The 27945-nt window shown below is 45.5% G+C and overlaps 1 protein-coding gene across 1 annotated transcript in view; it reads right to left on the minus strand.

The window, feature by feature from the left end:
• Nucleotides 1–8647: 8647 nt before the first annotated feature.
• TTC17 (tetratricopeptide repeat domain 17) overlaps nt 8648–27945 on the minus strand; it is a 73596-nt gene continuing 54298 nt past the window's right edge. The window contains exons 18-25 of the mRNA XM_084894000.1: nt 26616–26875; nt 25998–26151; nt 24582–24702; nt 22699–22858; nt 21494–21577; nt 15031–15150; nt 13032–13175; nt 8648–11551 (exon numbers count right to left, since the gene is read on the minus strand). Of these exons, the coding sequence (XP_084750126.1) occupies nt 11420–11551; nt 13032–13175; nt 15031–15150; nt 21494–21577; nt 22699–22858; nt 24582–24702; nt 25998–26151; nt 26616–26875 (1175 nt within the window). The 3' untranslated portion in view covers nt 8648–11419. The remainder of the gene's footprint in view (nt 11552–13031; nt 13176–15030; nt 15151–21493; nt 21578–22698; nt 22859–24581; nt 24703–25997; nt 26152–26615; nt 26876–27945) is intronic.

Below are 27945 nucleotides of genomic sequence, written 5' to 3' on the forward strand. Positions count from 1 at the left end.
ATCCCCTCCCACAGTGGACCCTGCGGCCCGTGGCTGTGCCACCAGCAGGGCTCCTGGATGGGTGACCCAGGAGCTAGGCCATCCTATCACTAGGCGGAATGTCAGATGGCCCCAACCCGCGGTACCCTCCCTCCCCACAGGGTGTTGGCATGGTGACCAGGCAGCCAGTCCTCCCCCCACTCCTCTGCACGCTGACCTGACAAAGAGGCCCTTCCAGCAGAATGGGGCCCTGTGGGCTCCGCTGCCTCTAGAACGGTGGGGAGAGCGGGTTCAGGGACTGAGGGGGCCTGGCAGCTAAACACCCGCTGGGGAACAATGGAGCCGTTGCCCTGGCAACCAGGGGAGCCTCTCCCTGGGCCTCAAGGCTGAGTCTGGGAAGAGGTGTCCTGAGAAAGGGAGGCCGGGAAAGAAAGGGGTGGATGGGGGGGGGGGGGGGGGCCTTGTTCTCAGAGCAGCCTGCCCCGCAAGAAGGGCGGCAGGGCCCCCTTCCCAGAGCAGAGGACCATTCTGCAGAGCCAGGACCTTCTCTATGGTGCGGCCTCCCTCCTGCTCCCGGCCTCCAGAGGCTGGTTAGGGAAGGGGCTGTGAAATCAGGCCCTGGAGGCCAAGGGCAGCAGAGGCTCCACCTGAGACGGTGCAGATGATGGGAGTGGGGGCTGGGGTACTGGGGATGAGGGGGAACATTCTCCAAGCCTGAGAGGCCCTGGGGTTTTGTGACACTGTCAGCTTCTGGAGGGAGACAGTCCTGGCTTCAGGGCTGGCCCCGTCACCTTGCGGGATGACTTGGTCTCTCTTGCATCAGTTTCCCCAGCATCAAAGCAGGAAGGGCCCGGCCTTGGCTTGGTCGGAGTGAAGGCAGGATGGCGCTGTGAGCACCTTGAAAGACAGCATCGCTCATTGTGGTCTGGCGGCCCTTCCCCTCCCTCCCCAGCCACGTGTTTCTCCTCCCGAGCGCCTGGAACCCGGATCTCTGGGGGCACCTCCCAGGGCTGCACAAACTGCGGAGATGCCCCGGACACCAATGCTCCCCATTCTCCCCAAAGCCTCCTGAGGAGCTTAGTCTGTGAGGGCCTGGGCAGGATGGGCCCTCTGGTGGTGACGAGGGGTTTCTAAGGTGACCTGGTTACAGGTGTCCTTTGCCTGTCTGAATTTTCTCATGTTTCCCTTTGAATGGGGGTTGCTTTGCCTTAAATAAAGAAAAGGGGGATGAAGCACACCTCACAGAAGGCCTGAGAGCTCAGAGGCCCTGGGAGGGGCCGGCCCAGCCTGGAGGATGATGTCCTGGGCCATTTGACAATTGCACCCGCCTGGGTAGAAGCAGGTGGCTTGGGGTCAGCCTGACTTGGCTGGTGGCCACGGAGCCAGGGTCCCAGAGCGGAGGCCTGGCCCTGCACCCCATGCTCTGTCCTCACGCTGCAGTCAGCACCCAACAGGCCCGGGAGAGCTGCGTGGGCGTAGGATGGAGGCGGGAGTCACGACTCAGGCCAGACATCTCGTCCTTGCAGAACAAATGGGTCCCTCTTGTGGCTGCAAAGCCTCATAGCCCTTGCTTATCTCAACACTCCCCATCCCCCTGCATTGGGGGCTGCGCAGAGCACTCCTGCAGGTGTCTGAAGGGAAGGGCACCAGGGAGAGCTGAGTCTAGGACTGAGGGGATCTGGTCTGCCTGGCCCTTGTGCACCCAAAGTCAAGTCAATCCTGGCCTGCTGCCCCTCCCCCAAGTCTAATGGCTCTGCTTTCTCTGCAAGAACCTTGTGGAGGTTGAAATGCAGTCATTCTGAGAACCTCAACACACTCAGACTGCACTGCCCAGCGGAGGTGGGAGGGCTGCAGGCATCTCTCCTGCAAAGGTAATCTCGGAGTGAAGAAGATGGCACAAGTCCTTCACAGACTATTTTGGGAAATCCTGTTCCATCCTAGCTCCGGGCTGGGCTCTTTGTGGGGTGCGAGGCAGAAACAAAGAGACCAAGAAAATCCTCCTGTTGCTCTCCAGTGCCTCCAGTCTCAGTAGTGTGTGCATTCCACACAGGGGTTCTTACCTGGGATCCTTGGATTGGTCCATGGGTCCCCTGAACATATATGCAAATTGTAGCCTCATGAGCATTTTTTTTTTTGGACAGAGGGTCCAGAGCTTTCATCAGATGCCCAAAGGATCTGAAAGAATGACAACCATAGCCAAAATGAGTAAGCAGAATTTTCCTGCCCAACGCTGTCTGGGCCTTTTAACGGTAGTCACTTTTGGGGGATAACCATGTTCAGATGATGCTGTCCTCTTCCATTAGGGGCTCCTTTGGGCTGTCCCCAGGGATAACTTGAAACTATGGAATAATCTCAGGCTCATTTGTTTCTGATCACACCTCGTTTTTGTCCCAAGAATGTCCCAGCTTCATCACCCACTTTAGTCACCAGCTTTGAAGCCAACGCGGTTGACTGTTAGCTGTTTCCAAAAATTCCATCCAACTTAACTAGGCAAAGATTTGTCACCCTCAGGAGTATTCAAAGGAACAGGATGGCATCACTGTGGGGATCCTGACACTTCCTTCAGAATTCAGCGTGGGAAAGCAGGAGATAACGTTTTTTTGAGGTGACTGCTCTACAGGCTCTGATCAATCAGTAAAAAAGTCAGCCTCGTGAATTTATGATGACTTGTGAGCCTGATAGATAAAGTAACAATACCCAGATGAGATAAAGGGCCAAAGGAATGAGTGTGGGAAGTGAGAGGACAGGGAAGTGGTGGCCAGGAGCATGCCTTCATCCATACAGCATCCAGGATACTGGCTGACGCCCACTCTGGGCCTTAGATAAATAAGACAAGAGCTGCCAGAGTCAGGCCCACAAAGAGTCCGCTGTAACCCATGTGGGAAGTGGTATAACAGAGAGAGAACAGGGGAGGGGACACCCCAAAAGTTCACCCACATTGACACTACATTCACTCAAAAGTGACAAATCCTTCCAGAGAGAGCACAGAGCCAGGATTTTATCATTCACTGTCTTTCAGGAGTGTTTCTGTCTGGAGCTCATAGCCATTCCTCATCCTCTTTCACACTCAGCTTAAGCCCCACCTTCCCCCTCTCCTGCTCCCCCACAGGCACCACTCCTAACCCTCCTTCCCCAGGCTGGGCAGCTGTCTCTCCTCAGGGCTTCTTACACCTTCTCTTGTCCATCCCAGTGCTGCTTACCTCGCTGTCTCCTGATTACCTTTTTATCTGCCTGCCTCAAGCACACTCATGGGGAGGAATCGAGTTTATTTTTAAAAATAGTTTTTAATTGATTTTTAAGAGAGAGATAGGAAGGGATAGAGAGATAGAAACATTGATGAGAGAGGAACATCCATCAGCTGTTTCCTGCATGCCCCCTTATCTGGGATCGAGCAAGTGCCCTGACTGGTTCATGACCTCTTGGTTCATGGGTCAATGCTCAACCACTGAGCCACACCAACAGGGCCTTAAGTTTGCTTTCTAAAACCCCTTTTCCTCTGTGCTTATCACTGTGTGTGGCACAGGGTAGGGCCTTGGCTTGGCTTAAGTTGAGTTGCCTAGAAGACTCTTAAGATTCTAGTGCAAGTCATTCATTTGGGAAGTGAGCTGAAGAAGCAGAGGGGTGGAGAAAGCCAGTGAAGGGTGTCCTGTCAGGCCAGTTGCCCCTGGGGGGTGGGTCACCACAATTAAATCCCCTGGGGGCCTCTGGGAGAAAGGCTAGAGGAGACCTCACTGGGGGTATCTATCTACCCAGGCAGCACAGCGAGGGCCAATGTGCTCCCACAGCCACAACAACCCCCCTGGCAGAGTCCCAGCAGGCAAGGCCAGCAGTAGCAGAGGTGCTGAGGGAGAAGGCACCCATAACTCTAGTACCGTGCCCGCTGTGTGGTAAGTAGATGTGAAGGAAGGTGCAGCCAGGCTAGAGGTGATAGGCAGCAATGGGCAGAAGTCTGCTGATTCACTATTCTCAGGCTCCCTGGTCGTCAAAGGCACTAAGGCCCGAAGGAGCAGGGTGTGGCAGCACCTGCAGCTGGCTCTCAAAACACCTCCAAGTACTCCTTTAGCCAAAGACCCAGGTGCTGTCCCATTTCACACCCGCTTTCATCTGTAGCCCTGAACCCAAGTCCCATCAAGCCCGGAGCAGAAATAATTTCTGAGAAGGAGGAGATGAGGAGAGGTCTGCTTCAAAGGGACCCACGCTTTGGGGCCTTCTGAGGGCGTTCTCTAGGGGTGAGCTCCATGTCAGACTCCCTCTGAGGTCTGGGTGGTGGCGCGCCGGGGCTGTGGATGAAGGTCATTAGCCAGGGCAGCACTCTCCCATGGGCCCGAGGATGGAAATGTTGCATGCCTGTGCCATCCTACCGTAGCCCCTGGGATGTGGCTGGTATAATCGAAGAGCTGAATTTCTAATTGGATTCCATTTTAATGAATTCAAATGTAAATGTCAATACGCAGCCCTTCAGCGGCTACTGTGCTGGATAGCACAGGTCTGGGGGTTCCACCCACCTCCCTTTCGCCTCTCCATCCTCTGCAGCCAGCCGCTGGGAGCTCCTAAGCCAGGAGAGCCATAGGTTCCGCCCCTTAGTTGCCCAGTTTGGTGCTTCGATGCTCAGCCTTGTGTCCAGCTGCCACCTGCAGGATTTGGAGAGCAATGGGCAGAAGTTGGCTGATTCCCTATCTCCAGGCTCCCTGATCCTCTGGAGCCTTGCCCAAGGCATTGGCTGTAAAGAGATTGGCTGATGAGACTGACTCTGAAACAGGTTCTCAAATTCTTGGAGAGGCCGCAGTGGAGAAGCCCTGGCTCCTCCCTGCCATTTTAGGAAGCCAGCATGTGGTAAGGGTCTGGCTGGGCCTTACTCTTAACCAGGGTCTAGGCTTTATTTTCTAATAGGGAATTGGGAGATATGGTAGAACAGAAGAAATCCACCAAAGTGAAAAACAGAAAGATACACATTTCCCCAGGGATTTCTACTACATGCTTTTATGGGCAGGCTCCTTACCTTAGGCTAGGATCCACTGTCTCAAGAGCAGTCAATCTTTTGAATCAGAGTCCAGAAATGGAACAAAACACTTAACTGAAAGGAAAAGGTAATTTATTTATTATTTTTTAAAAACATATTTTTATTGCTTTCAGAGAGGAAGAGAGAGAGAGGTAGATAGAAACATCACTGATGAGAGAGAATCACTGGTTGGCTGCCTCCTGCATGCCCCCTACTGGGGATCAAGCCCACAACCTGAGCACATGCCCTTGACCAGAATAGAACCTGGGACCCTTTAGTAGACAGGCCAATGCTCTTTCCACTGAGTCAAATCGGATAGTGCAAAAGGTAATTTATTTATGGAAGTAGGAGATGTGTGGCAGGATTGCAGACTTCTGCTAATAAGAAGAGCTAACAACGCTTAAACCAGTTTGGCTCAGTAGATAGAGCGTCGGCCTGTGGACTGAAAGGTCCCAGGTTCGATTCCGGTCAAGGGCATGTACCTTGGTTGCGGGCACATCCCCAGTAGGGGGTATGCAGGAGGCAGCTGGTTGATGTTTCTAGCTCTCTCTCCCTCTCCCTTCCTCTCTGTAAAAAAAAAAAAAAAAATCAATAATATATATATATATATATATATATATATATATATATATATATATATAGAGAGAGAGAGAGAGAGAGAGAGAGAGAGAGAGAGAGAGAAGAGCTAACATTACTTGGTTGTGTAGGGTATGCCTGCTGCTAGTCAAAGCGCTTTAAGGGATCAGGAGGTGTGGGTGGCTCAGAGTCTGGGTTGAGATAAAGAGAGAACAGCTTCTCCACATGTCCTCTGGAGTTTTCCCTAACCGAGTCTTCTCTCTCCCTCCCTCCCTCCATTTCTCCCTCCATTTCTCCCTCCCTTCTCCTTCTCCCTCCCTCCCTTATTTCCCTTCCCCTTCCTTCCTTCCTTCCTTCCTTTCATAAAAATATTTTTATTGATTTTAGAGAGGGAGAGGAAGAGAGAGATAGAAACATTGTTGATGAGAGTCATTGATTGGCTGCCTCCTACACACCCCCTACTGGGAATGGGGCCCTCAACCCAGGCATGTGCCCTTAAATGGAATCAAACCCAGGACCCTTCAGTCCTAGGCTAAGGCTCTATCCATTGAGCCAAAGCAGCTAGGGTTTCTCTCTCCCTTTCAATAGCTATCTGCTTCTAGTCTCTTCTTCCTGGTGTTGCTATTCATCATTTGTTCAGTAGTTCAGTAACTATTCTTTTTACCAAATAACTAGAGGCCCAGTGCACAACATTCATGCACTTGGGGCGGGGGGTCCCCTCAGCCTGGCCTGAGCGCTCTCACAGTCTTGGAGCCCTCGGGGGATGTCCTACTGATGGTTTAGGCCTGCTCCTCATGAGAGGCTCCCTCCATCACCACTCTGCTCATTAGCCATGAGCCCAGATTGTGCTGAGTGGCACTCCCCCTGTGAAAGCACACTGACCAGCAGGGGGCAGCTCCTGAATTGAGTGACTGACCCTTGGTTCTCAGAGTGCATCATAGCAATCAGTCATTCCACCATTTGGTTAATTTGCATATTACCCCTTTTATTATATAGGATTGTTTTGTTCCAGGCCCATATGTTATTACAGCAGGAGATATAGACATTAGACATGGAGCTAAGCATCCAATCATAGAAAAGATATGTAGCTCATTTCCATTCAATGTGATGACTGTCACGAACTGGGTTAACACTGATGCTGTAGGAGCATGGCGTCCTGTGATATTTGGACAGCCCCTCACAAGACGAGTGGAATTAAAGGAGTGAGTATAGGAGAAGAGTGGGAGGAGCTGGCATTCAGGCAGTGGGCATAGCATGATCCCAGGCACAGAAATGGGGAAGTTTGATGTGTGGAGGGAACACTAATTCGTAGCTTAAAGTACAAGCTGGAGAGTGGTTCTCCATTTTCCTCAGGATAGAGCCCAAGTTCCTTAGCTCTGCTTATGATGTTGCTCATGATCTGGCCCCAGATTCATCTCTCACCTCTTCCCCTCCCACACACACACCTCCTCTTCTGCCCCCCAATGTACAGATTTATCTGCAGTGGCAACACAATCCCAGGCACAGAATAGCATTCAATCCATGTTTTTTATTATTTTAATTTGTATTGTTTTCAATTACAGCTGACATTCAATATTATATTAATTCAGGTGTACAGAATATAGTTAGACATTTATATAACTAATGATGCCCCTGATAAATCTAGTGCCCACCTGGCAACATATTACAATATTGACTATGTTCCCTATGCTGTACTTTATATCCCTGTGATATTTGGTAACTGCCAATTTGTACTTCCTAATCTCTTCACCTTTTATTTCTCTTAAAAAATGTTTTTTAAATTGATTTCAGAGAAAGGAGAGGGAGGGATAGAAACATCAATGATGAGTGATGTTTCACTTTTCCACCCAGACACCCAACCATCAGCTGCTCTCTGAATCTATGAATGTTTATTCATTTATTTATTTTAGATTCCACAAATAAGTGAAATCTTAATTTGTCTTAGTCTGTTTGACTTATTTCACTTAGCATAATACCGTGTTTCCCCGAAAATAAGACATCCTCCGAAAATAAGACCTAACGCATGGAAAGATAAGACATCCCTCAAAATAAGACCTAGCGCAACTTTGGGAGAAAAAATTAATATAAGACACTGTCTTATTTTTGGGGAAACAGGGTATCCTCTAGGTCCATTCATTGTCCATTCCTCTATTGTCCCTCCCAAATAGTAAGATTCCATTCTTTTTTATGGCTAAGTAATATTCCGTTGTATAGATGTACCACATATTTTATGTACCGTCACCTACTGATGGACATTTAGGTTGCTTTTATATCTTGGGTATTATAAATAGTGCTACATGGGTGCAAATATCTTTTCAAATTTGTATTCTGTCCAATCTATGTTTGCTGAATGAAAAATGAGCGGCAAAAGAAAAGCATGGAAAGGCAGGCAGGGCTGAGCCATGGAGGACTCTGCTTGGAGTGTCCAAACCAAGGCGTGTGCACCTAGAAAAGCCTATGCAATCCCAGGGGACTCGTATAATAGATCCGTCAGAGAACTGTTTCTGAGTCTTCAACATTCAGGTTTCTGCTGGAGTGGACTCTGTCTTTTAAGTCTGTTTCTTCTCTTCAACTAGATGTGACTCTTTGAGGGCAGAAACGATGTCTAGTGTCTCATTCACAGTGTTGGACATCAGCAAGTGCTGAATGGAATGCTTGTAGGTAGAGCTGGACTTGCCTGGTTGCATTTTCATGGAAAGGGAAAACATGGGACTAGATCTAGGGAAGGCACATCTGATCACTAGAAGTCTGACCATTAGAATCACCACATAAAGCTGAAGTTAGAAGCCAGTCTTCTCAGCTGTTGATTCAACCACTGGTTGGAAGACAATGGCAGGCATAGGAATTGCTGGAGGCCCAGGAAAGGGAAATTATTTGCACAAAGCTGCCCCCACCCCCACCATCTTCTTAACCAATGATGCAGAGCCCTTGAGAACAGGGAGCCTGAGGCAGAAATGTGTGTGTTTGCAAGTTCCATCCTAGAGAAGCAAGATATTTCATTTCTCTGAGATAGGTTTTCTAAACAATTATAAGATGTGGGTGGAAAGCCCTCAGAACTCCAATAGCAGGAAGAAGAGGAACATATTAATTGCATTGTTTATAAATTTTTCAGCATTTATTAAGTATAAATTTTTAACATAATATAGTGCACTTAGTGCTAGGAGACACAGACATAGGACATATGAAACACATATGAGAGAGACAAGATCAACGCCCTGGAAAGCAAATAAGGAACATTTAAGGATGAAGTATAGTCACTAGAATTAAGTTATACAGGAAAGTATAGCAGAGCAGTGAAGGGATCTAGTTTGGTGTACTAATTGAGGCAAATCTCCAGCATATACTGTGTAATTATGAACCATTACTTCACCTGTGAGCTTGGTCCTCTCATCTATAAAATTGGAATAGTATTGTCTACCTCATTTTGTAGTTTTGAGGATTAAATAAGATACTGGGATGTAGAGAGCATGATGTTTGGGCATACTGGCCCCAGAGTTAGTCTGACTCGATCACTTCCCAGCAAAGGTCTTGAGCAAGTCATGTAATCTCACTCATTCTTAAAATTGAAGTAACAACAGTACCTGTACTTTTGGGTTGGCGTGAGGCTTATATGAGTTTTATCCCATGAGAACTTTTAGAGTACTCTTGGAACATAGGAGGAACTCGGTACATCAACAACAAGAAAACAAACACTGAATTGTTTACACAAGAGAAATGAAAACCTGTAATGAATGCTGATTGCAGCTTTATTCATAATCTCCCAAAGGTGGAAACATCCCAGTGTCTCCCAACAGGTGAATAAACAATGGAACACTATTCAGCAATAGAGAGCAATGAACTGGTTCACGCAACACGGATGAATCTTAAGTGCCTCATGCTAAATGGATGAAGTCAGACTTAAGAGGCTACATACTACAGAATTCCATTCTGTGACAATACGTTAAAGGAAGAAACAGAGAGAACATATTGGCGGTTGCCAAGTGTTAAAGATGTGTTCGACTACAAAGACTCAACGTGAGGGTCTTTTAGGTGATGTTGTTGTGGCTACGTGACTATGCATTTGTCAAAATTCACAGAACTGCACACCGAAGACTGAATTTCATTGTATGCAAATTAAAAAAACAAACAAACCCAAAACAACTGTTGAGCGTTTCAGGATCCTGAGCACCAAACTGTGAATAAGTGGGGTAGAAAGGAATACACACACATTAATTCATAAATATCTTGGTAGTGATTCAAGTCTCACTTTGTTCTGCAACCAATGAGCTTATTCTCAGAATACAGTGGACAAAACTGTGTGGGATTGATTGGACTCTAGTTGCATGAAGGACAGAGAGCTCACAGGCATGTCTGACTGCGCATCTCTTCTAGGTGCTCACATGGTCTGTGCTCCAGTGTCTGAGGGGATTGATGTCTGATCATGTGCTTGGGACGTCTGCACAAGTTCCGTCTCCCGTGGAGTCCTGTCCCAATGGGCTGCTCAATTTCATTCTGTGAAACTCTCACCAAGAGTCTCCCTGAAGCTTACTTGATAAACTTGAGGACCAGCTCTCCCCGGAGGGGATGTGACTGGCTTACATTACTCCTCCCTTCCTGGGAAGGTCCACACACACCCAACTCTGAACACCTGCTCATCGCACATCCTTCCTGGCCAAAGGTTCATGCTAATACGTTCATGGACCATAAAGGCTAGTGAAGATGTTTCTCCCCTCCCCGGGCTGTGGAAAGAGAAAGGTGGCCTAGGACTCCAGCTCAGATGCAGTGACAGGCGGGCTTCCCAGCTGTCCCAGGTAGCCCGCTCTGAAGAAAAACCACACGACACACCTGCTTTGATCATAGACGACTTTTATTTTTGTTCTCAGTATGTGCCCTTGAAGATTCCCAAATGTCTGGAGTTTCTGATTCCCCTGGGACCAGAGGTGACAGCATTGTACGGAAACACTGGACCCTGGCTCAGCTCTCCCCTGAGGAGCTAAGTTTGAAGGCCTTGGGGAGAAGGAGCTGCCACTCACACCTTATTCCAAGATGGGTTACACAGCGAACAGAGAATTAGTAAAACACAGACCCAGTCTGTAGAGGGCTTCAAATATACATATTCTATATATATAGACCTGGGATATAAGATTTCCACTTATTGGTTCCCTTGTGATTTGTAATCAACGTACACATGATAAAGATGTTGTACACCACTGGTTTCCCCTCCTCAGCCCCCCTCCCTCCCCAACATAAATAACATACAATGGTCAGGTGATTCTAAGGGTTTTCGCTGTTGTGAATAATTTGTTTTAAAAATAATTTCCCCCCCTGCCTCCCCTGCAGGCTACCTCTGAGTTTGTCACATAGCAGCACGGAACGGAATGGGTGAGACTGGGCAGCAGGGAGATCTGGCGGAGAGCGAAGGGCGCCGCTTCTCACCCAGTGGAGCTGGCTGGGCTTCTGCAGCCGAGGCTGTGAGGCTGGGACGGGAAGCGGAGAGCGTGTGGTTCGTCCCCCGCCCAGAGGGGAAGGCTGGCTGGACCACTGCGGAGAGCCCTGAAGGCCTCGAGGCTTTGGAGACAGCACGGCTCCAGAAACGCCTTGGCTCAGTATTTACACACCGTCTTTCAGCTGCATTTTCCTTTCGGAAATCTGTTTCTGAGGTTGGCTGGGGGAAGGAGCTTAAAAACAAAACCAAACCATTCCCACATACATAAAAGTCCTGTTATAAGTCTTACTCGGTTATTTTCACACGTCATTAAAAGTAGATAGACAATGATTGGTTTCTTTTCTTATTCTTTTTTTAGGAGCATGGGAGAGAGAGAGAGAGGGAGAGAGAGAGAGAGAGAGAGAGGGAGGGAGGAGGGAGGGAGAGAAAGGAGAGTTGCCCTACGGGGAACGTCGTCCCTTCTTCAGCATTAAGTGACACTGGATGGTCTGGATTCGGTTCTTGGCCGGGACAAACTCAGGCTGCAGCTTCAGAGTTGACTCGTACCACACCAGCGCCTTTTCAAACTCCTCCTGCAAGGGGAAAAGGGACAAATGTGAGAGGTACTGGCGCCAGACAAAATATATACTGGGAACCCCTCAAAATACACCTCTGTGCTAGTGACAAGCTGCCGCACTTTCTCAATGGACCTAAGTGCTGAGAAACCAGGTTTGAGAGGAAACAACTGCCTCCACCCCCACCTGCAACATCACAAAGTGAACCAGGGGTCACTTCACACAGGACTGCTAAGGGCGGTAGCTGGGGCGGTAAGAGTAGGAGCTAGCATCCTGAGTACCTGTGTGTGCCAGGCACTGTGCTAGGTGCTTTATCAAGTTCCTCTATTCAATCCCCACGGAAACCTCTAGAAACATGCCCGACAAATGCTCATTACACATCTGCCTGAATACTCTACTGCAGCGGGAAAGATGGAAGTAACGTCAGATACATACCTCAATTAAGACTTAGAAACAGTTTTTATTCTCCCTAACATCTAAAAACATGGGCCTGGTTTAGAAATGATCACTGCCACCAAAGGTGTTTATCTTTTATGTAGACTAATCCTCCCAAAAACCAGCCCATACCAGCTGGTTAAATGACTCCTTCTAGGCAGATAAAAGGAAGAATGCCTCTTCAGGGCAGAAAATGTCACACTTGCTGGGGATGAAAGTAGATTCTTCAGTTTCAAGCAGCAGAGGGCAATCGCACATTGACCAATACCCCCCTGGCCAAACTGCACTTCCTGCCCTTGAAGTCGAGGATGACCCCTGAAGCAGCCTGCAGCTGCTCCTTCTGTGACCCTTTCCTGGATGCGCCCTGAAACAGCCCCATGGTGGGACACCAGGTTTTAGAGGGAAGTGGACGACATGATTCTCATGTTAAATTCGGCTCCGTAGCTTCTGGGACCCGCCAGAAGTTCATGTTCTCAAATCGGTCCTTGTTTCTGACCAGGATGGGGGGGGTTTGCTTTTTTTCTCTGTCAATGGTATCCCATGAAACTAGAGGCACTTCATGATCTACCGAACACTTGGTGAGCATCTACTGTGTGCCAAACACTAAGTGCTGGGAACAGGGAGATGAAGAGCAGTGTTTTTCCTAAGGAGCGCCTAGTCTGGGGAGACAAATACTGAAACAGAAATTCTAAAGCACAGTGAAAAGACAGTAAGAGAAGAATGCACAGGGCACCATGGGCACAGTGCTAGGTCTGAGGCCCAGCGACCATGTGGAGTGTGAGCGAGGTTTTCCGGAACAGGTGGTGTCTCCAGAAAACTTAGGTGAATCGGACTCTGTTGTCATTGTTACTTGAGACTATTTAGATGAATTCCATTTACTATTTTAAAAAACTCACAAACCCCTTATCTATAAAATATACCTTTGGTGGAGCTAGCTACCAATTTTGGACACAAACCTTCCAGGAAACTGGAGGACAGACATAGTCACATGAGATCTGAAAGCAAAACAGAGCCCCGAGAGGCAGTGGCAGAGCAGGTGCGCCTGCCCACACGCCAGCCTCACCATCGCCACGTAGACGTTGCCCAGGGTGAAGTGGTTCACAGCGAAGTGTGGCGCGATCTCTACTGCCATGGTGGCCACGATGACAGCGTCGTTCCAGAGCTTGGCGTTGTGCAGGATGTTGGCCAGGCTGATCAGGGGGACGTCCTGGGGGAAGAAGGAGAAGGGAGAGAAGGGAAGAACAGTGAGCTTTCGTTCTTGGTGTTTGTGGTCATAAACAATGCAGCCGGCTTTCCTGGTAACTCGTTGAGCTAGTCTGCTGGTGGCTACTGGTCTGTGACAGGGAAGGAGCTGGCACCAGACTACAAACCAATGCATCACTTCTCTCACTGAGAAAGTCCTGCCTCAAAAAACAAACAAACAAACAAACAAACAAACACCACAAAAGAGCCCTGACTGAGTAGCTCAGTTGGTTAGGGCCTTGTCCGGATACTCCAAGGTTGCAGGTTTGATCCCTGGTCATGGTACATACAAGAAGCAACCAATGAATGCACAAATGGGTGGAACAACAAATCGATGTTTCTCTCTCTATCTTCCACTCTCTCTAAAATCAACAAAACATACACACACACACACACGCAAAACAAAGCTGAAGAAATGCTCTGCCGAGTGGAGCTGTTGTCTTACATTCTGGTGCAATCTCCTCACCTCACTTCAAACCAGCATTAAACAGTTAATGGGCTGACACCTGTCACAGGCCACACCATGGGTCATGTTGTCACAGAGCAAAATTATTTCCTGCAAAGACCACCACACCTCTGAAGCAGGGGCTGGCAAACTCTGGCCCACGGGCCATATCCAGCTGCTGCCAGTTTTAGTACATTTTATTGGAACACAAGCACCCCATCCCTTTACTTACTTCTGTGGCTGTTTTATGTTACTGTACAGAACTGAGCAGGTGCAGCAGAAGCTGTCTAGCCCGCCACACTAACATTTCTTACTATCTGGCCCTTTGCAGTAGAAGCCCTCTGATCCCTTTCCCTATTGCCTGGCAGTAAAGAGCACGAGTGATGGGTTGAACAACGGCAACATTATCATCATCACAAATATTTATTCCCTTTAAATGTGTTACCTGAGCAACTATCTATATCACATTGTACTGGGCTCTATAGGAGATTCAGAAGAAATGGGTTGGGGGTGGGGGAAGGAGCCATTTTAGACCTAAGTGGACACCCATAAGAGTGTGTAACGATAAATGAGGTCACAGAGGCTTAATAACATGCCTAGATCACAAAGCTCGTGAGAGGCAGAGCTGCATTTAGAACTCGGCAATGCCTGGGGAAAGAGCCAGGGGCCCTCCCCTTTTCCTGTGCTGCCCTGTGAACACAGACATCAGCGTGTCTTTAGGGAGAATGAGATCTGGAGGTTAATGCAGACCTCAGTACGTGTAGATACAATGTGCTGTTAAAAACACTGGGCATTCTCAGTCATCACAGCAATAATGGGCTTTTTGAAAAGACTGAGGTTATAGGGGGTTAGCTCTTTTTGTGTGTGTGTGTGTGTGTGTGTGTGTGTGTGTGTGTGTGGTGAAGTTGAACGAGGAACAGGAATTGGCTGATGTGCATGAAGAAATTGAAATTTTCTTGTTTCAGCGTCTGGAAGCAAGCTTACTTCAGGAGTATAGTAAGTAACACAAGTACAGCAGGCCCCAGGCCCAGGAGGTAGCTAATTCCAGGACGACCTCTAAGGTGGTGGCCCGGCCAGGCCAGTGGACCTGCCATATGCTGGGTGGCTCTGATACGGTGGAAGGGGTATTCAATGATGCCATCTTTGACAGTGACCTTGAAGTGCTTCCGCTATGCCCCAACTTGCTGAGGTGGAGAAGGCATGAGGATGGGTTTACTCACGAGCCTGCAGCCTGGCATCAGGGCGGCCACAGGCTCTTCTGCCCTCTCCCAGCCTCTGCCATCATCGTGGCTGAGCCAGCTGAGACCTAAGCATACTCCACTGGGTGATGGAAAGGACCCAGGGGCAGAGAGTCAGACCTGGGAGGTCCACGCACCTTCATCTGGTGTGGAGCGTAGTGGAGGGCCTGGCGCAGGCAGTCGATGGCCTTCTTCCCTTGGCCTTTCACTCTCCAGTAGAGGGCTGCCATGCTGGAAAGGACCCAGGACGTCTGGTTCTACGGAGGAATGGACAGTAAAGCCAATGTCTCTTAAACACCGTGTTCATTTACCACCAAGATTAAGGACAGTAACATGAGTTAATAACCACTTAACTGAGTGTTTACTAAGTGCTGGCACCCCGCTACGCACCTTATCTCCATCCTCTCATTAATCCTAGGAACAATCTTATGAGCTTGATTCTACTATTTCAGCCTTTTTATAGATGAGAAACTATGACTCATAGAGAGGTCGAGTATCTTTTCCAAATCTACTCAACTACTGAACAGCAGAGCTGTATTTCAGGTCCATGTTCTTCATCTACAATGACTTAATTTTTGGAACAGGTAACTCATTCACGTTTCAAAAACTGGAAATTATACAAAGTTATATACAGTCAAAAGCCTTCCTTCCATCCTTGTCTCTACAGTGTATCAATAAACACTATTTTTAGTTTCTTATGTAACCTTCTAGAATTTTCTGTTATACCTGCAGCTATGAATACAGACTTATACCCTGCTCTTTTTTAATATAACTTATTCCTTATATACCTACACTTAGATTTTTTTCACTAAACAATACGACTTGGAGATCTTTCTCCATCAGAGTACAGGAAACCTCCTCCTTGTTATCAACTGCATAGTATTTCATTGTATGGAGGCACTTTTATTTATTAAAATAGATCCTTATTAGTGGATATTCCTCTCTCCCATTGTTAGTTACAAATAATGCTGCACAGATAACCAGTCTAGGGGCAATTCTGCACTTGTGCAGGTGCACGTGGAGGATACGTTTCCAGGTGTCAAGGGGATTCACACTTGTCATTTTGATAGAAATCAGTGTCTGTCCTCCATAGGATCGTACAAATTAGTCTCCCACCAGAAATATGTGGGTGTCCTGCTTCCTTATAGCCTCACCGCCAAGTGTGTTATTAAACTCTTATACCTTTGATGGGGTGAAAAATGCGGTTTGAATCTGTATTTCTTATGATTGAGCTGATCATTTCATGTTTGACATTCTTTTGTATTTTTATGTATCTATTCTTATATTTTGTTAATTTTTCTGCGAGGCTTTCATCTTATCTATTTGAGAGAGCTCTTCATGTATTCGGAAGATTGGTCCATGGCCGGTGACATGAATTACAGAAGCACTCCCTCAGTTTTCGCAGCCCACCTGAACTTGTGGTGCTTACGTGACGTCGGTTTTCGTTTCTACACAGTTCAGTTTATTTACCTCTAATGACATCTGGATTTTCAGTGGTAGTTAGAAAGGTCTTGCTTATTTCAAGGTTATCAATACGTCTTTGCAGAACTTTTATAGTTTTATTTTTCATAAAATTTTGATCCATTTGAAATTTAACTTGGCATAAATAATATGGCTCCAGCTTATTTTCTCCAGATGGCTACTAAATTGTCCTAATAAAATTTAATGGATAATTCATCTCTCCCCCCACTGAAATTCTGCCTTTACCAAAGACAAAATTCTAGTACTTAATTTAGGTCTAATTTTGGATTTTCCTATCTATTTAACTTGCCCTTTTTGATGGATGGTCTCTACCTCCCAGCAATTACAGATGAGGCAATCAGAAAGCTAACCATGCTTCCTAGCTTGTTTCGTTCTCCCAGTCTAATATTTTGGTAATTTTATCGTTGTTCATTGTCAGGGCGCATCGCCCTTCTATTTTGTCCTGTCACCCTATTGCCTACTTTTTGTTTCTATATTAGTTCTGCAATTAAATATATTAATTGATCACTGACATAAACTTTTATCTGGTTCCCCCAATCGTCTCTGGTTGGCTGAGTTCATCTTCTAGTAGTTTCCTCCAGAAGAATGCACAGGAATAATATTCTCTTGAGACTGTTATGGACTGATATGTGTCCTTCCAAAATTCATATTTGAGGTCTCAACCTCTAGTGCTAGTACCTCAGAATGTAACTTGTATTTGGAGACAAGAACTTTGAAGATGTGGTTATAGTAAAGAGGCCATTTGTATGGGGCTCTCCTCCAGGCTGACTGTGTCTGTGAAGGAGTTACGGAAGAGGAAGAGACATCCCAAGGTCAGTGTAAAAAGGCATGAGCATGTGAAGAGGCGGCAAGAGGACTGCCATTTGCAAGCCAAGGAGAGAGGACTCAGAGGAAACCAACCCTCCTGGCACCTGGATCTTGGTCTTGCAGCCTCCAGAAATATGAGGTAAAAAATTGTTGTTTAAGCCACCCAGTCACTGGTAGTTTATTATGGCAGCCCTAGGACACTAGCACAATCGTATATGTTCAAAACTTTCTGTCTGCAGCCTTCACACTTGAGGGCCAGCTGGCTGGATATAAAATCGTGGCTCATTCTTTCTTTCCTTGAATATCATGTTGGCATTGCTCCATTGCCTCTTGGCGTGGATGGCTGCTGCAGAGAAATCTGAAGCCAGCCTATTTTATTCCTCCTTCTTAGTGACTTCATACATTGACTGGCTTCCCTAAAGGATTCTTTTTTAAAGAAATACAATTGGCTCAGCAGGCATGGCTCAGAGGTTGAGCATTGACCTGTGAACCAAGAGGTCATGGTTCAATGCCTGGTCAGGGCACAGGTTCAGGTTGCAGGCTCAATCCCCTGTAGGGGACGTGCAGGAGTCAGTCCATCAACGATTCTCTCTCATCAATGATGTTTCTATTTCTCTCTCCCTCTCCCTTCCTCTCTGAAATCAATAAAAATATACTTTAAAAATATATTACAAATACAATCATCTTTCGTCAATGCTAATACTTGACACATACAAAATAACATTTACATAATTATATATAATAAATATGTAACTGTATAAAACGTGCACTTATGCTTTGAAGCACAAAATAATGAATATCCTAGAAACTGCCATCCTATCAAAGAATAAACTTGCGCCTACCGACATATTCTTACACCATTCCAGCCTCTAGCCTCTACTCCAGAGGCACACACCATCCTAAATGTTGCTCTATATCAAGCATGTCAAGCTCAAAGGCTAACCTGGGCCAAATAAACAAGCTTTAAAAAAGGCCACAAAAAGACAAAAGCTTCAATTTTTACAGAAACGTGGATTTATTTTTATATACCTGCTGAATACAAAGGGCTGAAATAAATGAGTAATCGTTAACATAAAAATAGAACATTTTAATAAAAATTAATATTTTTTCTTGACCATTAACTTACCAGACACTGAATAACTGCACAAATAAGCATAATGAAAATCTATTTTTCTTGTTCTCTGAAAGCAAAATATTTCCTGTTGCGCACTCCAAACAAGTCAGTACAAGACTAATGACGTGGCAATCGGCTACTAAAATATTCGCTGCTAATGTTAGTGGAGAGCAATGGTGCGCCTGCGCGTAAGGAGCATCAGGCAAACGATTGCAACATGATTATGATAATCAGTCATTAGTTGTAGTTCGTTCTTAACAATTGTGTATAACAGGATATTGTAAAAATTAAGTTACGAAATGTTTATTAAAATGTTTCTTACATACCGTTATATTGGCTGGGCCGCAAAAATATTCGTCGTGGGCCGCATGTGGCCCCCGGGCCGAGGGTTTGCCATGCTTGCTCTATATCATCACTAATATTTCCCATTGCTGCTCTTTTACTGTAGCCCTACAATTCTAGTCATGCTTCTTGCTTCAAGGCTTATTTTTTTCTAACAAGAGTGTAGCTATCCCAGCTTTCTTTTTTTATTGTTTGCATGGTATATTATTTTCCATCTTTGTACTCTCAACACTCTGTACCCTAACATCTTAAAGTGTTTCTCTTATAAGCAGCGTGCAGTTAGATTTTTTTAAAAAAATCTATTCCATACTAAATGCTTAAATTATATAATCTTTTTGTATTTAACTACCAGTATACTTGACTCTGTATTTGTGTTCCATTTTCAAGCCTTTTCTTTGGATTAAATGTTTTACATTGTTCCATTATCCTTCAATTAAATTACATTTTAAAACCATTTTTTAATAGTAGACTGCCGCTTGAAACATGCATTCTAACTTAGGACAGTCCAATGCAAAGGATTACTTTTACTACTTGGCTGATACTAATTAAATCTTAGGACTTTAAATTCCATTCACTCCCCTCCCATCATGTTACTGTTCCCGTGAATTTTAGTATGTATAAAACTGAAGCTCCTCAGGGTACTGCCGGCCTTATTTTGTGTAGTTCTGTCATTTATATTTTCCTCTCCGAAGCTCTTTATTCCCCCTTGCTTGTTCGAAGAACTCGCTTTAATTCTTATTTCAGGGCAGGCCTACCGGTGTTGAAGTCTGAATTCCTATTTGTTTGAACACATCTTTATTGCACCTTCATACTTGGAGGATGTCTGTGCTGGTAGAGAATTCTAGGCTTGTTTTCTTCTCCCACCTTTAGCGGTGTTGACTGGCTTCGGGTTGCCATCACTTCTGGTGTGAAGCTGCCAGCCTCGTGGCTCCTGTGAGTGGAACTGTGGTACAGTGAGGGCGGGCCTCACATGCTCTGTCACTGCGAGCAGGCGGAGGACACTTCCCTGCCATGGATCTGAGAGGCCCTGGCACTTGCTTGGGCAGTGGTGCCGCTCCAGGGCCCTGCATGGGCTGGGAGGCTGGATGCTCCTGCTTTCGTCCTCGTAGAGCCCTGAGGTCTCGTGTAAACAGGTGCAGCCAGGGCGCTGAGAGACTACATGGAGGGAGCGCATTCCCAGCTGAGCCTGGCTATTCCGGTCGCTCTGGCTGAGGCACCATGCATGTGGGGAAAGCCTGCTTCGGTGGCAGCCCCACAGGAGGTTCCACGTGTCTGCAGTCGCATGAATGATGCCAAGGGAGTCCAGAAGAAATGCCCAGCTGAGCTCCACTCAGACTGCAGAATAACTGAGCAAATAACGGTTCTGCTTTAGCCAGTAAATTTTGGGTGGATTTTTAGGCAGAAGCAGCTAACTGAACTCGTATTTGGGATCAAGAATGGAGTGTGGCCATGACAAAGTTAAAACGTGTGGCATCTGTTTGAGAATGGCTGTAGACATCTGCTGAAGGCGAGGCCGTGAGACTCTTGCAGGAGCTGGCCGAGCTCGGGGAACTGGCTGCTGGAGGCTGGAAGGAGGCACTGCTGTTTATTGGCAAAACACTGCGAAGCTGCATCTCTCAATTCAGAAAAAGTACCTAACGCAGTGCAGGCCTGGCGGGGAGGACTTGCAGGAAGAGTACTGAGGGTGACAAACGGATCTTTGAAAACCATGTGTCACATGCAAGTAACGGAGAGCAGAGCTGAGCAAGGAACTGTGTAGTTTTCAAACAGAATTTTGAGAAAATGCTTTGAAGCTGGGACTTGCAGGGTTAGAAAATGAAACTTTATCAACTGCCAGAAACAGTCCCTACTCTGGAAGTAGGGGGAATGATGACATATGTCCAGATGGATTTCAGAATGACACGGAACAGTGATTGCTACATGCTCTCAGCTTCCTCTCTTAAATTGGTGCGATTATACTATTCCTATTGTATAGCCAAGTCAGGCTGGAAGTAGATCCTTTTAATCACTGTATTCTTCAATATATATAGTAATAAAGTAGAAAGATATGGGACCATAAAGTAATTAATTTTAATGTAAAAAGCTGTGTTCTCTACATCAGCGATTTTCAACCTTTTTCATCTCATAGCACACACAAACTAATTACTAAGATTCTGCAGCATAACAAAAATATACTTTTTGCTGATCAGACCAAAAATAGGTATACTTTTGATTCATTTACAGCAGATGGCTATTGTTGTGTTGAGTGTTGGTTTTTTTTGTTTTTTGTTTTTTTTTTAAACAACCTAAGGGAAAAGTGGTTAGTGCCCTGACTAAACACTCAGCTGTTGCACGTTTCATAAATTCTAGCAGCACAGCAGTTGACAATCGCTGCTCTACACACATCTCACACAGAGGCGGCAAAGGAGCAGTGTGGGAGACTCATTCTATTTTCTGTAGGCTGTATGAAAATGCAGTTTTCCAAATATTTTATTGCACAATTTCAAGAGCAATGGGTACTTAAAGGTGTGTTTCCCACCCACAACTACTATTCTTCACCTAGAATGCCTGGCTTGTTTCATGCCGAGATTGAAACAAGTTCCCCGGACCACCAGCTCTCACCCCCATACTGGAGAAAACCAACGAGGTAGTTTTCTTCACAGAAGGTAAGTGAAGCAGCAGAAAAATACTAACCAAGTGGTGAGAACAGCAATGGGAAAATGACTGAAACGTTCTGTGTGGGGCTACTTCACGTCGTCCCTTCAGTTACTAAGTCCCAAGTAACTACCAGAAAAGGTTACCAGCACCGAGTGACAAATACTCTGGAGACGTCAGAGGGTGGCAATAATTCCCAGCTTCTCTACAGGGTGACTTACCTTTTCCAAAACTTTGGCAATTCGAGTGCCAATTTGCTCAAGGGACTGCTGTGGATACTGGTCTTTGCCGAGATTTTGTAATACCTGGCACAGGGAGGAAGATGGGAGATGAGAGGAGTGAAAGCGAGGCAGCATCTAGACAACGCTTCTGCCGCTGAGTAGGGCACTCTCCCACAAACGCAAGCTCTTTCCCTAGGGCACAATCTGTGGTCCTGTTGGTAAGGCATTTTATGGAGATGCGTTCAAGGCCATTATATCTCATCCCTTCAGTCCTCTCCGAGTTAACAAAAATTATAGACACGTAAAGCACATTCGTTCTAGCAATGTTAGAAAACAGAATAAAGAAAATAGAAGCCGTTTGTAATCCTGTCACCCAAACATAACCACTGTTAATATCTTCACATATATCTTTCCGATTTTTCTGTGTATACACATATTTCTCTCACAGAATATGGGATCCCACTGCATACTGTCACCATTTTCACGTAATAAATTTCTTCGTGTGACTAAATATATTCCTATACATCTTTCTTAATGATTCCACTTTTTACTATCACACATCTATACCAGCATTTATGTAACAAATTCTCTATTGTTGGACATTTGTGGTATGTTTTCCCATTTCTTCTTGGTATATTCTGGGTCTGCCCTCCTTTCTTTCCTTTTTTAGAATGCCAACAGGAGAATCAACTGCCCCAATATTTCTCGTGGGAGCCTCTGTCTGACAGCAAGCAGAATGCTACCTACCCCGAGCAGTGAGTTAGAATGAAAACTGCCTGGTCATAGAAAGAAAGCATAAGCTTAGTCCTGGGGCCTGAAATAATCAGGCTTAGCCTAAAGCCACCAAAATGACAGCCAATGAAAAAAAGGCAAAAAAACATGGCCTGCCTTAGCTGGTTTGGCTCAGTGGACAGAGCTTTGGCCTGTGGACTGAAGGGTCCTGGGTTTGATTCCAGTCAAGGGCAGATGCCCGGGTTACAGCTCCATCCCCAGTGGGGGGGGGGGGGGGGTGCAGGAGATAGCCCATAATAATTCTCATCATTGGTGTTTCTAGTTCCCTCTCCCTCTCCCTTCCTCTCTGAAATCAATAAAAATTATTTAAAAACAATAAAAAACATCGTCTGGCAATAGTGCTTTCTGCTCTTAGTTGAGCCAAGACTGGGGGATAAGAACCACAGACAAGCTGAGTGAAACGGAGCACTCACCTCCGTGAGCTGGCTCTCGCCTGTGTAGTGCAGGCTGGCTCGGTTGGAAACCCCGTGCAAGTGGTCCAGGGTGTGCATGCTGGTGGGGAGATTGCCGTTGCAAAGCGGCTCCATTGCTGGCTGCTGGATCGGAGTGGCAAAATCTATGTGTTCCGTGATGCTGAAAATGGAGATGGCCACATTAGCCACGAAACATTTGACTGGGTGGGAGAAAGTGTGCTACTAATCAGCTGGTCATGACTTCAATATGTTATCAAGATTGCCTGGAACCGCAGACTCTCAGATTGGAAGAGACCACCGAAGTTATTTAGTCTGTTCTCTCATGACACCAGGGTGAGGACTCCATGCCTGGCAGTAACTGCCTGTTGGATGAATGACTCAGGATCCATCCCAGATCAGAGGAGCAGTGCTGGGATCTGAGTCCTGTGCTCAAGGAGTTCCCGGCCCCCTTAGCGGCTCCTTCCTATCCTGCATGGAGCCGGATTTGCTCACTCCTGCTGGCCACCTTCTCTCACTGGGGAGGTTTTAAGCCAGATGGGTTTTCTTCTAGGATGTCTTTTTCCAGGGTAAAGAAAATGGTAAAGAGCCACAAGTTGTTCCTCTTTTATTTTCCCTTTTGACACAAACATACTGGTCCCCAGAGAAGTTTAGATAGTAAATTTTATTTATAGCTATTTAATTCCAGGGCTATCAGAATTAACAAAACATACCCAGTCCCCCCGTTATGGTGCTTATAGTCTTGTGAGTGATTTAACTGTTGCAGATGCGCTAAGTTATAAAGACAAAAACATGGTACAATGTCAGTGCCACACCACAGGAGGATACCTATTTCCTCTACATGATGGAGGAGGGAGATAGTGAAGAGTTCGTTCCCCGAGGAAGTAAGATTTAAGTGAGACTGGAAGGATGAGTATACATTAACCTGGCAGGGAGAAGGTGGTAAGGACAGAGCAAAGGAAGACACGCTATATGAGGGCCCTGATGGGAGAGAGGACAGAGTTGGGGATGGAGACGCACAGGAGCAGACTGACAGTGCGGACCACTGGAAAGAGCAGTACGAAGAGAGCGTTTGAAGAACTGACTTATAATTGCAGAAGAATTCTGAGTACTGTGGGGAGAGTGGATTGAATAGAGCCAAGAGGAAATAAAGCAAGAGGACCAGCAGGAGACACCGAATGAATGTAAGCGGAGATGATGGTGATCTGATTTAAGGAGGCAGCAATGGAGGTGGAGAAAAGCAGATGGTTTTGCAAAAAACTCATCAGGTAGAAATGATAAGAAGTGGTAACTGACTGGATCTAAGAGGTAAGGTGGAAGATTGTTAAGGATGACTCCCAAACTTTTGGCCTAAGCACTGCTAGAGGCACTTAGTAGGAATAAAAAATAGAAAACAAACTGCTAGAAGTTCTGGGAGTTGATCAGTCTGAATAGGGTGATTATAAAGGCTGAGTGGTAAATCTTGGGGAACTCCAACACTTGAACAAGTGCCTGAGAAGGAAAAAGAAGTTCTCACAGAGGCAGCCACATGTTTTGGAAGTGTTTTCCAGATTTGCCCCAACTCCTTTTTCAAGTGCATGATGTCAGTGAGACTATAGGTTTCATGCTTCTAAAAGAGAGGGACCCAATCTTCAATCCGAAGTAAATCTGGGTAAGTTACAAAAGTGTGGGCAAAGGCACAATGACTGTTCAGTGCACTGGCTGCGCCCACCTGTGGGCTGTGGTCAGCAATGGTCATCCTCTGAACCACCAACTCTTCCTGCCTGGCTAATGCACCACCTCTGCTCACAGCTGCTGACAAAGGAGGGCATCAGGATGTCGCTGAGGCCCAGGGCGGTCACCGGTACATGAATGCCAGGGAAAAGGGAGAGGTTTAAGATACTCACTCAATGTTTTTTGAAGAAACTGCAAGCCAGGTACTCACGATGGCAGTCAGCTCTACCCAGCGGAGTTTGACGCACTCGTCTGGGCTGGGCCACCCCAGACTCTGGTAGTCACGCTTTTTTTCTGGGAAAGAAGCATGTCGTTAATGACACAGTTGCAAAGGAACAGAATCCAGTGTCTCATGCCTGGGTGATTACTTCATCCAGACTGGCATTTTAAAGGTGCTTGTCATTCTTCTAGTTTTCAGAATTTCTACCATATAGAGAGCTAATTAAAAACTTGTCATTTACAGCCACGGGAATAAAGATCCCTCTGAACAAAGCCTTCTTCTCCCTATGGACTCACAAATCACCTGTTTCATAATTTGCTTAGGCCTGGCGGGTGTGGCTCAGTGGTTGAGCCATGGACCCCAGGAACCAAGAGGTCATTGGTTCAATTCCCAGTTGGGGCACATGCCCGGATTGCGGGCTTAATCCCCAGTAGGGCCCGTGCAGGAGGTAGTCAATCAATGATTCTCTTTCATCATTGATGTTTCTGTATCTCCTCCCTTCTTCTCTGAAATCAATAAAAAATATATTAAAAATATAATTTGCTTAGACCTTTGTCAGAATTCATCACGAAGCTTATAACTTGGAATGGAAGGAATCCATATTTATTTGAAAATTGGGATATAGTCTTCTCTTGTCTCTTCCATGCTTTAGACAGGGGTGGGGATATTTTTTCTGCCAAGGGCCATTTGGATGTTTATAACAAAATTAGCAACTTAAAAATTAGCCTGCTATATTTAGCCAAACATTTAATAACTCACTCCTAATGCCTTGGCAGAGCTAGACCAAATGATTTTGCAAGTCGTATATGGCCTGTGGGCCATACATCCTCCACCGTTGGCATTTTTCCTGGAGAGTAGTGCTAAAGCATTTATCTTATACTCAAAGAGATACATGACACACAAAAATGTTACTGAGTAATAAATATGTACTGAGCCTTACGTGCCTGGTTCATTTCAAGCACTTTACATGTATGAACTTATAATCCTCACAACCAACCTATAAGACAGACACAATTATCATTCCCATTTTATGGATAAGGAAAATGAGGCATAAGGAACTAAATGGCAAAGCTGGTGTTTGAACCCAGGGAGTCAGTCTTAAACCTGCATTTTTATATATTAACCTAGACTTTCAAGTTAAGAATCAATAGGATATTTAAGCTCAAGATAATAACAATAAACACCAAATAGCCAATGGTAAAAAAGTGAAGTAAACTGTCAAAATAAACTTTTTATATCAATGACTGGCTTCTTGCTCACTTAGCCCAGTTATCTTCTCGTCTACTTTAAGTCATAAACATATCCTTTGTGAGAACCGAGACAGTAAAATCTGAAGGAAGAAATTGGCACATAAAACATTCAAATTTACCTTGTGGCCCAGGAGATGCCACCTTCGGGCCAGTGATCTCCAGGTTTGCTTGGGAGCGATGTGCATTTTCTGCTTGATTGGGTTCTGTCTTTTTCCCAGGAGGCTTTTTATGGTCCCCTTTGGGTTTCTTCACACGTTTGACCTGGAATGTGATCTGGGAAATGGAAACAGGTTAGGGACAAGTGAGACCAATGATCAAATCTGTGGATACCGGCTTTAAGAAAAACCAGTCCTGTGCTAAGTAAGGTTAAGTCTTCTCCTTCAGTTTATTTCTTTAAGGTCTAAATAAAAAATGTTTAGTGAATAAATATAGTAACCTATCCTTGAAGAATGTACAGAAGAAACTGAAAATTAAGATGTCTGAACTGGATAGTTCCATATATAAAGGGTTTGAGTGTGGCCTCACTCCCACCATTTCCTCTCCTTCCAAGAAGAGCTGGCAATACGTAAGTCACATGACATACTTCCTGCACCATAATTCCAACGTGAAGGCTGACTGGAGTATGGAGCAAAGTAGTGCCATATATCCAAGAGAAACATCATACTTTGAAAACTAGGAGCTCCCCTCCCCCAAAGATTATGCTACAACTTGGTAAGAATTGAGTTGGCAACTCTTACCCATTCTGTTGCTTCGTCATCTTCACTTCTGCAGTCTCCATAGCAAGAGCTTTTGGCCACTCCATCCTGGGGCCCTTTCTTTAGCACCCGTATGCCCTGGAGGTCCAGACGCCGCCCTTTCATCTCTAGTGCTCCCCCAAAGCCATCCAGAGGCCAGGCCTGTTGAAATTCATCCACCAAAGCCAAGATCTCTTCCGACATTTTGGTTTCATCCGCATTCTCTATCTGCTCAGAACCATTGCTTTCTTCGACTACTGTACCTGGAATTCAAGTGCCAGCATGTTATTAAAAATTACATATATTGACTCAAGTGGTTGAGTGGCTCCAACTTTGCTTTTTGAGAAAAATTTTGGCTTTGGTTAGAGGCACTTGTCTAGCCCACTTTCATAAAAATACTATTCGGCATCTTCAAAATTCATAATAAAATATTATCTTTATCATGTAGCATTTGTCAAGAGCCTGGCTGAGAACAACGGTGGCAGCAAGATGGCAGGCAGTCACAATTTATGTCCCTAGTGAGCAGGAGGATGCCTATTTTATGTATGTATTTTTTCCAAAACCCCAATAGATATAAGGCACACATGGCAAAGATAGTTTATTATGTTATTTAATGTGGGGTTCTTCAGGCTTTATTCAAATAGTATGTGAAATACCATAGCTGGATGTCCAGATCATAGTCTAATTGCCTTAAGTGAACAATGATTTGTTTAATAGGAAATTATCCTCATTCCACATGAAGGTTCCCGTTTTCACTAATGGCTGATATAAGAAATAGCTAACTGAAACAAAACAGCAATTTTTCCCCTAAAATGGTTATCAATATATTATTTGCTATGTTGCTCAAGTTTCTTATGTGAAGACACACCACAATGGCTGAGTAGAGATTCTTTCTCCTGAGAAGTTAGTACATTTCCATTACTATACCCTGAAGGTTACACAACCCTACAACTTCCCCTCTGTGCTTAGCTAACTAGGAAGGTAGGGGGAAAATTACTCGAGTTTCTAAACAGAATATCTTTCTTAAAATAAATTACTATTTATTTCATTTTGAATTAATGGCTGAATCTTATGTTGTGCGTTCTGTGCAAGTTATCTCTAATCCTTTTTGGAAGTAGAAAAGGGTATACAAATGAACAACAAACTGAAATGTCTGCTTTTCTAATATGTACTCACTGAACAACACGAGAGGTTGGGGCTGATTGCTCAAAAAATGCTATTTTCAATTATTCTAGTGATCTTTACTTGGTAATTCTAGCTTGTTCAGTGATTTAGAACATGTTATCAAAAAGATGATGGTCAAGAATCTCATATCCATATGGACCTATATAGT

The sequence above is a fragment of the Pipistrellus hanaki genome, assembly GCF_964339955.1.
Source record: "Pipistrellus hanaki genome assembly, chromosome: 9".
NCBI classification, from domain to species: Eukaryota; Metazoa; Chordata; class Mammalia; order Chiroptera; family Vespertilionidae; genus Pipistrellus; species Pipistrellus hanaki.